Source organism: Phascolarctos cinereus, unplaced genomic scaffold (assembly GCF_003287225.1).
Source record: "Phascolarctos cinereus isolate Bilbo 61053 unplaced genomic scaffold, phaCin_HiC Scaffold_3;HRSCAF=262, whole genome shotgun sequence".
In the NCBI taxonomy this organism is placed as follows: Eukaryota; Metazoa; Chordata; class Mammalia; order Diprotodontia; family Phascolarctidae; genus Phascolarctos; species Phascolarctos cinereus.
The window spans coordinates 86,939,891-86,952,436 of record NW_027555736.1 but is presented as its reverse complement, the minus strand read 5'-3'; the positions used below and the strand labels follow the sequence as shown (position 1 = coordinate 86,952,436).

General features: G+C 38.2%; 1 protein-coding gene across 1 annotated transcript in view; it reads right to left on the bottom strand.

Moving 5' to 3' along the window:
* Nucleotides 1-12,546, bottom strand: part of FGFR2 (fibroblast growth factor receptor 2) — a 116,778-nt gene that overhangs the window by 36,689 nt on the left and 67,543 nt on the right. The window contains 2 exon segments of the mRNA XM_078151020.1: nucleotides 2,230-2,323; nucleotides 5,548-5,738. Coding sequence (XP_078007146.1) covers nucleotides 2,230-2,323; nucleotides 5,548-5,738 — 285 coding nt within the window.

Sequence of the window (12,546 nt, the reverse complement as noted above, 5' to 3'; positions counted from 1 at the left end):
CATGTCAAAGTGCAGCTAAGGGAAACATACCCCAAAAATGTCTGTGTTCTCTAAAAGAGACAGACTTAGAGAGATTTTAACGCAAATTCACAAACATTCCAGGCCAACTGAGAGCTCTTGAAATTTTCCCCTATTCTACAGTTTATTCATAATGAAGATAACTCTTTGTGGGTTTCCCATTTCACCAAGGGAAGCCCAGGTTATCTTCCAGTATAACTGCAATGGATAGGTCTCCTTAAATTCAATGCTTCTAAGTTACCCAGGATGAGTTACTGGGCCATATTTTCTGAGCAATTACTGCTTATTACATTTACAGCACTATCAAACCACCACATTGCACACACGCATACACAAAGTTTCTTCTGGCATGAGATTGTCTAATGAACTGTTAAAAATAGAAATTCTAAAATTTGAACTATGCTCATTTTTGTGTTTAGGAGGTAGAGAAAAGGCTTTGGTCTTATACGTATTTGGACAGGCTGTCTCAAAAGGAAAAACTGACAGATAATTTATTCCAGATGAATACAAGTATGTATGAAGAAGTGAATAAATATTCATCAAGTTAAACTGGCCTAAAAAAAGTTTTGAATTCCTAAATATAATCCAGAGTATTATCCAACTGAATAAACAAAGAGTCAATATAAAGACTGAATCTTCTGCAATACATTTTCTGTAAAATCCTTGAAAACATAAAAGTTTAGAATACTTTATCAATTGCTACCTTGGATAAACTCCATTTAATGTGGGCAGAAGGAGGGAAGATGGTGTCCCATTGTCAACACAGCCTTTCTCTTTAAAGAAGGGACATTCAAAGTTGATTCTTTATATGTATAGGCACACATGGGTTGTTTTTTTAACTACTTTTTCATATAAGCTTCATATTGTGTCTGCTCCCTTCCTTCAAAATTTGGCATTCCAGGGCAATCACTGATCAAACTACAAGCAGAAATATTCCCAAGTAGTGTTTGTCCCATACTTCCTTCTTAGTTAATATCATATCATAGTCAAGCAGATCAGTTAAGAAAGGACATTTAATGCATTGCAGAACACAAGCACTGCACGAAAAAGCAAGCTCAAATTAGCAATGTCTCACTGTTTAGAGGCTAATGTTCACATTGTAGATTCACAATGAAAGAGAAAATAGATGCAATGGAATTGTTTAATAAATTTTAATCAAGAAAAAAAAAACAGCCTACAAGATAAGACAGGACTCTCAACAGCCAGCACATAACTTAACCATCAATTCATTTGCTGTATGTAAAATAAACATGCAGCTAGGTAACCTTTGTATAATAATAAATTAATAACTAGAGTAGTATGTCAGGAGCTAGCAAACCACAGACTGTTCAGTTTTTCAAAAAAGAAATACCAAGGCAGGTGCAGTTGAGCAAACAGTGATTATCAAGAAAGTTTGACTAGGATAGAGACATACTCAGATTAAATATTCAGACAGGCAACAATTTTTAGGCAATAAAGCATAATTGATGTTGATTTCTCTGCAGGGTAGAAATAACATCAATCCCAAGATAGTAAGAGCATGCTTTGCAGTAAAAGCAAATTAAGGATTCATTTTATTAAAACATGCACTGAGCCGATTCCCAAAGGTAGGTAACACACTGCTTCTGTACACCCTCCACAAAGAGGCCCTTTCCCACTGGGAACCTCAAAATACACAAGTTTTGTTTCAATGAAGAGATTAACAAAAAAAACAATTCAAAGGAACTTAAAGAGATTAGGAGGAGAAAAAATGATTTAAAATTTTTCAAAGTCATTTCTAATTCCTCCTTAAGGGAAGAGATGTGTGTGTGTGTGTGTGTGTGTGTGTGTGTGTGTGTGTGTGTGTGAATTTAAACACTGACTTGATAGCTCACCAGATGCACAGAAAATTATTTCTTTCAGATTTCAGGTGTGAAATTTACTTGATCAGAAATACGATGGTGTGTTTGCAAGCAAATTATTGAGGCAACTTTCTGCCCTCCAATCAAAAAAAATATGTATATGTATATATGTGTGGATATGTATATATGCGTACATATATACATATATTTTTTTCCTATGGTGTCCATCATTGTGAAGGAGTAAAAAGGGCCATTTCTGAGACAGAAGCTGTGTTAATTTTGTAGCAATCAACCAAGAAAAGAGGAAAAACCACTGAAAGAGAGAGAGAGCAGTATATACCTGGCAGAACTGTCAACCATGCAGAGTGAAAGGATATCCCAATAGAATTACCCGCCAAGCACGTATACTCCCCAGCATCCTCAAAAGTTACATTCCGAATATAGAGAACCTCAATCTCTTTGTCCGTGGTGTTAACACCGGCGGCCTAGAAAACAAGGGAAGCAAGAAAAAAGGCTAGACAACATGGGAATGATTGTAGAAGGGGTTATGGAACCACAAGGCACTGGCTGCCCCTCTGTCTTCAGCGGGTGCTCGGTCACCAGGAGATTCCGACTCGACCCCATCCACAAAGCCCACAACCAAAAGGTGAAGATGTGTACCAAGAGAGCCCAGCTCACCTCCAAGAGTAATCACCAAACAACCGTCACCAAACCTAACCTCACCACCTAAACATGCATGCAATCAAATGACATGGAAAAATCAACCCACAAAGGTTCTTTTTTTTTGCTGTTTTTCATTTTTGACTGGGGTGGTTTTAGAGCAGCGTCAGTCGCCAAAGCCAGGCTTACTCTTGGCTGCAGTTCCTCATTGTGAAAAGAGAAGCGGGATAAAGGAATGGATTTGGAGGCAGGAAGACCTGAATTTGAATTCTGCCTCAGAAACTTCTTAGCTATGTGACCCTACACAAGTCATTTAACTTCCTCAGCTGCTTTTTCCTCATCTGCAAAATAAGGAATAGCGCTATCTATTTTACTTTCCTCACATGGCTATAGTGAGGATCAGATGAGATGACATATGGGAAGTGCTTTGCAAACCTTATAATCTATATAAATGCCAGTTATTGGTATTATTATTAATGATAAAAAGAACAGGTACTGTGGAGTGAAATATGACATAAGACCCAAAGGAGAGGCTCTGAGGCATCCACAGGGCTCCACAAAAGCCTGAAAATGTGCCTTGAAGTTCAATCAGTTTCTCCTTTGCCATTTTCCCACAGTTATATGACAATGAAATCTGACATCATCATAGATTTTGAACTAGAAGGATTTAAAGGTCATGTAATCCAACCTCCTCATTTTGCAGACAAGGCAAACAAGGCCCACAAAGGTTAAGTGACTTGCCCAAGGTCACATACAGGATTAAGTGTCAGAGCCCAGACCTGGATTCAAATCCCACCTCTGACACTCATTACCTGGGACAAATCATTTCCCATGTCTAGGCTTCAGTTTCCTCAACTACAAAATGTGGGGGTGAATTAGGTAGCCTCTGAGATGCCTTCTACCTTTCCATCTGTGATCTTGTGACAAAGAGAGGGCAAAGAAAAGTTTTCATAGTCATGGGGAAAAATTATATAATATATGTTAAGTTGTCCAAAAACCTCTAAGGCCTAGATAAATTTCTGCTATCATCATCATCATCATCATCATCATCATCATCATCATCATCATCCTCAACTTAACAAAGTATATACTTGAAAACAGAGTGACAAGTCAAAGGTGGAGAAAAATTCAATGATCTGTCATCAATAGCAACAGATAGTGGGTTAATTCAATACTTGAAACTGTCCTGAGATTAACTAAACATACAGAAACAAATCTCAAAGGAGTAAGTCATGAATTTCATTTCTTGCATCTAAGCAAGAAATCTGCATGTATTTGACAAACTACAGTCATGTGATTACAAAAATGTCTCTCTAAGATTGAGATTGAAGAGAAGTCAACTGTGATTATATATGATTCTACACAAAGGCCTTGTTTTCTACAGCTATTCAGATGTTTTTAAATCTCAGTATGTGTGTAGTATCAATATGATTGACCAGAAAGAGCATCTTCCAATTAGAAGGTGATGAGAGACTGGGGAGTATTATCTTTTGAATAAATTATTTCAAACAAACTGAACATTGTGGGTATTTTTCCATGGCTGCTGGCATGATCCCAGTTGCATCACCAAAGGAGGATTATCGTAAATGTACCAAGGCCACAAAAGTTATCCTATAAGCTGCCTGCAGTCTCCCAAAGCACCAATTCTCTTCTACATCCAGCTTTCTTTAAAAAACAATGTTACCTTGTTTATTTGGCAGAACAGTGAGCCAGGCAGACTGGTTGGCCTCCCCTATATAATTGGAGACCTTACAAATATATTCTCCAGCGTCCGCCTCAGTCACATTGTACAGAGTCAGCACTTCTGCATTGGAACTATTAATCCCCGAATGCTAGAATAGACCAATAACATAGGAGAACATTGTAACTACAGTCCAGAAAGGACTTAACTCTCTCTATGGTCCCACCACCAACAGTCCATTATCAAACGTCATCATTTAGGCTAAACACCGATATCCAAAAGGCTGTGGTTTTAAAAAAGAACATAATAAGATAATTGTTAAAAGGGGAAAAGGGACGGGAAGGGAAGGGGAGAGAAACATCTAAACAGGTCCTCTAATTGAATTGCTTTCAGATCCCAGTGGCTTTGTAATATTCCACCAGCTTTGCTCAGTCTTCTGGCTGAATAATTCTCATTAGCAGAAATTTTTCTTTAAAGAATCTGCCTGTCCAAAGAAGAGATGAAAAAGAAAAAAGAACCTCATTCCCTTCTTTGCAAAGATGGAGGCATGGAGGTGTCAAGAATGGCATATACTGACAGATTCCATTGCTGTATTGATTAGTTTCACTGAATTACCTTTTTTTTCATTCTTTTTCAAACATGATAGGAAAAAGATGAAGGGATATATTTATTTGGAAGTCAACGTGTGGTCAAACAAAAGCTGTCAATAAAATTTATAAAACTAATCTGCCTAAAGCTCTCGTGGCAAGATTATTCTTTAGAATAATGGTCATTAGGTACAACCTGGTATTCAACAAATCAACAACCATTTGTGAAGAACCTACTATGTGCAAGATCCTCTGACTGGTTCTGGACATGGGAAATACACTTTATCAGATGATTAAATGATCTACATTTGTACAAATGGCCTACAGTGCCAACCATGTTTCTTCCTTATGAAGAGATTTATCTATACACAGTGATGTTGCTTCTAAAATGGGGTCTTTGCAGCAATTATACATAAGGAATAGGTTATTCACAGAAATCTCAGCCAATACTTCACTAGCACATTAATATGAATAACATTTCTGGACTATCATTTGGAATGCCCTGGGAATGAATTTCAGGGGTTAAAAGAAAGAAGATTAAAGAATCAGGAAAAATAAGGAAAAACCTAGATTTCCTAGGGATTTAATTCTAACTTCAAAACTCTATTAATAAACACGAGCAGTCATCAGTATCTTAATTATACTTAATTCCAACTGGTCAAAGATTTAACTTTCTCTTACGTTGGAGAGTAAATTAGACAATATCTATCTGTAAGATCCCTAAGACTATAATATTTTCAAGTAAGTGTGTCAGAGATTGGCAGATTCAGAACATTCTCACCTTCAGAACCTTAAGGTAGGGTAATCCATCCGGCCCATATTTACTGCCATTCTTTTCCACATGTTTGATCCACTGAATATGGGGTTGGGCATCACTGTAGACTTTGCAGACAAACTCCACGTCACCCCCAACCACTGTAGAAGCATTTGCCGGCAGTCCCGCTTGGAGGATGGGCCGGTGGGGAGATCGTTCTAAAGAAGGAAGAGGGGGTAGGGTAGAAGATTTAGGAGAAAGAAAGAGAAGAAAAAAAGAGAGGGAGAAAAGATGCATAAATAAGCTATGTTGCCAAAAAACTATTAGTGAACTTGTGCCAGGGGCTTCTAAGCCTGTTGGCTGACTCCTCAGAAATAACACTACAGACAAACGTATAACAAAAACGACACTTCAAAGGAGACCACTGGAGCACTGCACTTGTGTAAAGAATACTCATTTAGAAAACGGGTGGAAAAAAAAAAACGCTGCTAAAACTTGAGTTTGCAAGATCATGGAATGAGGTACACACCACCTAATGAGCCTGGGAAAGGGTTTTCTTTTGACATTTTGACAGAGAAATTGTGATTTCTTTTCTTTTAGTCTGTTTAGACCAGGGCCAGAAGCCATGAATATGCATGGGAGATACTCATCAAATAATTCACTCCCTGAATTTAAACCCAACACGCTGGACATCAGTTAAGACAAAATGAATACTAAGAATGATATTTCCAAAGACCCTGTTACATTATATATTTATAAAGTAGAAAACAATTTTCTGAGAAGTGTTGACAACCACATTAGTCAAAATCTCAAATCCTCCCAAGTCCACCCAACATATTCCCTCCCTTGCTAAATTCACTACAATTCATACTCACCATGGAATTTACTTCTGACATCAAGGTTATCCTGGCAAGGTAAGAATTCAAGGGACAAGGAGAAATCCTCCTGTGTCTTCTAAGTGCCACCAAAGCCAGAAGGGCTTTTGTTTTTCTTGAAGGATGCTTGTCTGAGTGGTGAGATACGTCAGTGACCTTCCATTCCTCACTCCTGCCTCTTGTTCCAAGGGAAAGGGTCTTTCAAAAGGAAGACTAGTTTTGGAAAATTCCCTCAGAATTGAAAAATTTCTGCATAGACCTCAACGGTCCCAAATATTTTCTTTGGCTGCTTATCTTAAGGAACTAAACAACTGAGGACAGAGATGTTCACAAAATTAGATATTACACTAGACTACTTTATATTTATAGGAAAAGTACTGGGAACCACCAGTACAAATGTCCCACATCCCCATATCCTACCACTAACTGGTCCGGCAAGCTATACGTTCACATTCTGTATCCCAACCAAATTGTGTTGTTGTTCAGTTGTTTCAGTAGTGCCCAACTCTTCATGACCCCATTTGGGGTTTTCTTGGCAAAGATACTGGAGGGGTTTGCCATTTGCTTCTCCAGTTCATTTTACAGATTAGGAAGCTGAGGTAAACAGAATGAAGTGACTTGCCCAGGGTCACACAGCTAATTGTCTAAAACCAAATTTAAAGTCAAGAAGATGAATCCTCCTGACACCGGGCCCAGCACTCTTTCCACTGTGCCACCGACCATATTATTTAAATGTAAAATTATGGTCACAGAAACCTATGGAACGACGCTCTCTTTCCCTCTTCACTATAAGCACCAACACCCCTACATTCCACCTGCCTAATAAAAAATTGGCAAAGGAAAACGAGTAAACCAAGGCTGTTACAATATACCAAGACTGTCTGTCTCTATACACTGGTTTAGAAGAAGTTAATTAAATCCTTAGTTCACTGATCCTTTTCATGTTAGGGGTATCAACAATAAGCCATCATTTAACGGGATTTTTTTTTACAAGAGCCAAACCATGAGCAAATGAATTTTTATTCTATAACTCTGCTGTTGACCTCTAAGAACTTAAAATCAGAAGCTGGTGATTTTTCATTTAGCTATCTTTCATTTAAGGATCTCAAACCACTTTGCCAATGTGAAATGTAATCACAGAGATCTCAAAACACCAAACAGGTATTCGATTTGTCCAATATCACACACAGCAGTTAAGTAAAGAGGTCGAAAGTTCTGATTCTCAAATTTGGAATTATTTCAGAAAACGTACACAGAAACGTTTGTAATCCTTCTGAAAAATCACCAAAAATATGCTTGTCTTAGATTGTAAGCCCCCCAAAAAAACCATCATGATATCACTTGTGCTGCACAGCACCCAGCACAGTCACATGCAAATAATCATTCAGTAAATGCCTGGCAAGTAGGACAATGATTTGTGCATCTTAAAACCTTGGCATCTGTGGAGAATTAAGCCCTTTCATCACTCAGACATGAAGTCTTGTAGAATCTTTGGCTAGCCATCCTCCCTAGGTGGTAATGATAGAGTTAATCCTCTCTGTTCATTGCTCCTTCTGAGGTTCCCTCCCCCCCCACCCCATGACCAAGAGTTTCAATTGACATGAATTATGAAGACGTCCTCTGCAAGACAAGAAATTGCCCCCCGGCTGGGTACCCATACTTCTCCTTTCACAAAGTACGCTCTTTCATGCCTGTCAAATATTAAATCATTTCCGTCCCTACTGGCTCCATTCACATGTGAACCAGTGATCCAGAGCTGAAGGATGCCTGCCTATCAGGTCATTTGCTCCATGCTCTTGAAAGCGTTGGGGCAGGTGAGGTGGTTGGTTTCTTTTCTCTCCTCCATTTTTTTTAAGCTAAGTGTTTTAAGTACAGTGAACCTAAATATTTATTCTTGGGAGCAAAGGCACTAGAAAAGCTTAAATATTCTGAGCCAGATCAACTGAATTTCAAATCAAGTGCCCTTTCTTTAACATGCTTGTTTCCAATAAATTATTTCACAAGCAAACATTGTGAGTGTAAGAGCAAATAATGATGCTAGAAGAACAATGGGATCTTTCATACAGTCCAATATATCTGGCATGCTCCAAACATCTACTGGGAATTTAGTCACTAAAGCAACACTGACTGGTCACTACAAAGCAGCAGTCTTATTTTACCTAGAGTAAACATGCTTGGGTTGTAGCATTAAGTTATTTCACTGCTACATGGGCTATTTTTAAAAACTCAGGAATGGTTCAATATTATTTCGTATGTGAATTACAGCATACCAAATATATTTTCCCTTAAAGGCTTTAATTCAGTTTTCAAACATTCTCACCTTATACAAAATAATATCTAACACACACACACACACACACACACACACACACACACACACACACAACACTCCCTTTCTCACTTTGGGTACAAAAACTGCAAGCATGATCTCTCTTTAATAGAAACCTTACACCATCTCCTAAAACTTATTACAGCTGCCTTCAGTATAAAATGAAACCTTAGAGAATGTTATTTAAAATGTTTTTTAAAAGTCAGTAGGCCTCATGTTTCATTTCTCCACATCAGGCTTTGATTTCCTTTGCAACCTTATTCTCTGCCCTTAAACAAGTCAGAGAATGAGGTCTGAAACATCTTGGAACCGGGCCTAGTATGCCAGCTTCAGCAGAGAAATGTGTTTCGTTTCTCTCGATCTACCTTCCAGTAATGTCTGTCAAACTATTCCCCTCTAAGAAACAGGTTCATGATTTGGATAACCAGGCTTTATTATTTTTTTTAAATCCCTGTTCTAGATTCTGAAGAGTTGGGAAGAAAGACAAATGGAAAATTTCATTACTCTCCTACTACTTAATAATTCTACTGAGCAATTAAGTTGGGCTGCCTGCTCACGTGGGCCCATGGATGAGACCTTAATGAAAGCTTCCATGGCTAATTCCAGCACCTAGCACGGTGCCCTGAATTCATGGAGCCTAATAAATGTAATGATGATAATGAGTCATCACTGGTGTTAATAGCATCTTGGATGAAAGGTACTATAGCAGTCAAAAAAAGGGAGGGGGAGAGATTCAGATGAATAAATCACTCAACATTTATTGAGTTTCAGGCACTAAAGATACAGAGAAAAAATAATGCAATAGTCCTTGCCCTCAAAGAGCTTACATTTTATAGGAAGCAGTTGCTCCTTGATAAAAGATTAAGTCAAGTGTGATTGCTGGTTCAATGCTACTTTTTCTACTTAGTAACAAAATGGACATTCCATAGTTTTTTAAATTTTAGTTTAAACTAGCTGCAAAAATAACTTACTATTAAATTTTAAATTTTTTTAAAGAGGAGCCTGGAAGAAACATCTAAACAAAATTAGCGTTACTAACAATTGGCTCCCCTATGACTTGTAGCTTTAAAAAAAAATGTTGAAAGATCAGTTGCAAATGAACTGCAACTAAGCATGAAAACAGTGAGTGTGTATACCTTTAAAATCATGACTCCTGAGTCACTCCTGGGAATTCCAAGTTAAGATCAGCAATTCAAAGAAGTCCAAAAGTGGTAAGCAGCTATCTTTAATTGGAGGGTTGGCTGCACTACTGGAATGAAGCTCAAGTCAATCTGCAGTGGACACAGATTGAAGATGTTAAAAGCTCATTCTCGAGAAAGTAGTTTTCTGGGTATTTTGTTATAACTGTTGGGAAATTTCATTTTAAGTGAGGGGAGAGCATCTGAAGAGAAAAGTGTTGTCACTGCATGCCATAATCAAATTTAAACAGTGTAGATAGGGAAAACCCACACTGTCCGTTTCATGCCAACCAGTAGTTATTGAGAGAGAAAATACCCGAGTGACAAAGAAGACATCTTTATGAACTGACCATTGGAATTGTCTCACATTCCACTCTCACTTTGTTCATAACATGTTTGCTTATCACAGCTCCCTGACTTTTGCCATAACATGGTAATAGGTCACCCAAAGTACACCACAGCAAAGTTGCTTAATGTCTTCAAGGCCAGTAAACACTATGCTGTGTCTCTGGGACCAGAAGAATAAGGGGGTTCTTAAATTACACCTATAAATTAATCCAGCTCAGGGTAACTAGTTTCCCAGCACACACAGGGCGCCATAGTATTTCTAAAAAGTTGAGCTGTGTTTGTTGGAAAAGAACATTTCAAAAGCTGTGTCTCTGTGACAGAGAAATACTTTGGGCCACTAATCACATTGAGTTCCCTACATTGATTTGGAAACAGACGAGCTTAATGCTATCAATCATCCATTCATTTCGGTGAGCATGTGTTACATTCACTGCTTGATCCTGAAATTAAAATCAAAATTTAATTACAGTTCTCTCCAAATGGCAGTTTCTTAGCAACTAAAAGAAGATGGAGAGAAAAGAACATTTCAAGATCAGAGGATAAGTGAAAACAACTTGGATTTTTTTTAAAAGGCTCCACCTAGTTTTCTCTAAAGAGTGATCTTGTTGTTGTTGTTGTTGTTGTTGTTGTTACAGAGAAAGGACACTAACCCAGGTAGAACTAAGCCCGGCCATTAGCAGAAGGGCTAACAAAGCACTTTGAGGTTCTAAGGAGGCCAATAACCTGCTAAATACCTCATGCTAATTACAGTTAGTAGAATGAGTTCATTGCCTTTTCAAGGTTCTGTCTCATGTGCTTAAGGTAGACAAGCTTGGTCTTTCAAGCCTTTCTACCTAAGTGGAACATACTGGGTTCTGGACAAGAAATGTAGGAGCATGGGGGAGTGAGGGGTGGGGTGGAGAACAAGAAGATGAAATGGGAACAAAAAGGAAAGCAATACCATTGCTTCCAAAAGGTTCGAGGCCTACTATATCATTATAATAATGAGAAAATGCACCTCTTTCCCTTTCTTTCCATGCCGAGGTGAAGTACTATGGGTGTAGAACACTGCACATACCATCAGAGTAAATGGATGTCCTAGTTAGTTTTGCTGAAATGTTCCACCACCCCCAACCTTCTCTTTAATTCTTTTTTACAAGGTGTGGCTCAGTGAGTTGAGGAAGAGTGATATATTCAGAACTGAAAATAATGTAAAAACAATAAAGATATTAATAATTTTTTTCAAAGGAAAAGTCCATGGGTTACTAAATAGACATCACCTGTATATTTATTTTAGACCAGATCATCTGGTTCTATATATATATATTATTTTTGAGGCAATGAGTTAAGTGACTTGCCTAGGGTCACACAGTTAGTAAGTGTCTGAGGTCGAATTTGAACTCAGGTCCTCTTGACTTCAGAGTTGGTGCTCCATCCCCTGCCCCTTGGTTCTACATTTGAACTGTGACTTTCTACCCCAAAGGCTGGGCCATTCAAATACAACCAGAAGAAAACAGTGTTTCTGTGGAGGAGTTTGATCACATGGTCCCCTGTCCCACCAGTTCTGGGTTTTAATTTCTATCTTCCCCCTTTTTTTTAATCCTTTGCTCAAATATTATCACCTCATTCCCAAAAGCTTGGTACTTTCCAATATTCTCCTTAATATATGCATTCTCAACAGAGACAGCAAAGTCTAACAGGCCCAAGTTAAAGATGCGAGTTTGGTTGGGGGAGAAGACAAGAGGCAGAAAGGTTATGGGTGTGATTTTTTTTTCCCTGAAAACTAAAGCCTCCAGCCCCAAAGTAACAAATGACTTTGAGGGGCCGTACCACATGAAATGCTGGAAGGAAAACACCACTAATCCTTTTGTGCTTGTTCAATGATGTGCAAAAGCAAAGTGACGTGGTGATGGTGTCTCCAGGAGACTAGAAAAAACTAAGCAGGTGTAGGCTAAGTGCCTCTCCAAATTATCGTCATAAACGATATTCTTTGATGGGGGATTAAGTGGCTTCTACCAGTTGTGTGTCTGTTTGGCTTTTCTTGTGTGAACCATAGAAGGACTCTATGTTATTTATACCACAAAGGGTCAAAATGTCCCAAAACTATCATCCTTTCCCATCCTTCTTTGTTTTGTTTTGATTTTTTCTTTAAAATGAGATCAAATGAGTGTTTGTAGAGCTCTTGAGGATCATCACGTCTTGCCTGGTTTCTGCTGAAAGTCACCTTTCTTTTTGTATCAAAAAAAAAAAAATCAATGCAAGGACCACTTGAAGCTTCATTCAGCAAAAGCAGGAAATAAAGAATTCCTTGAACTTT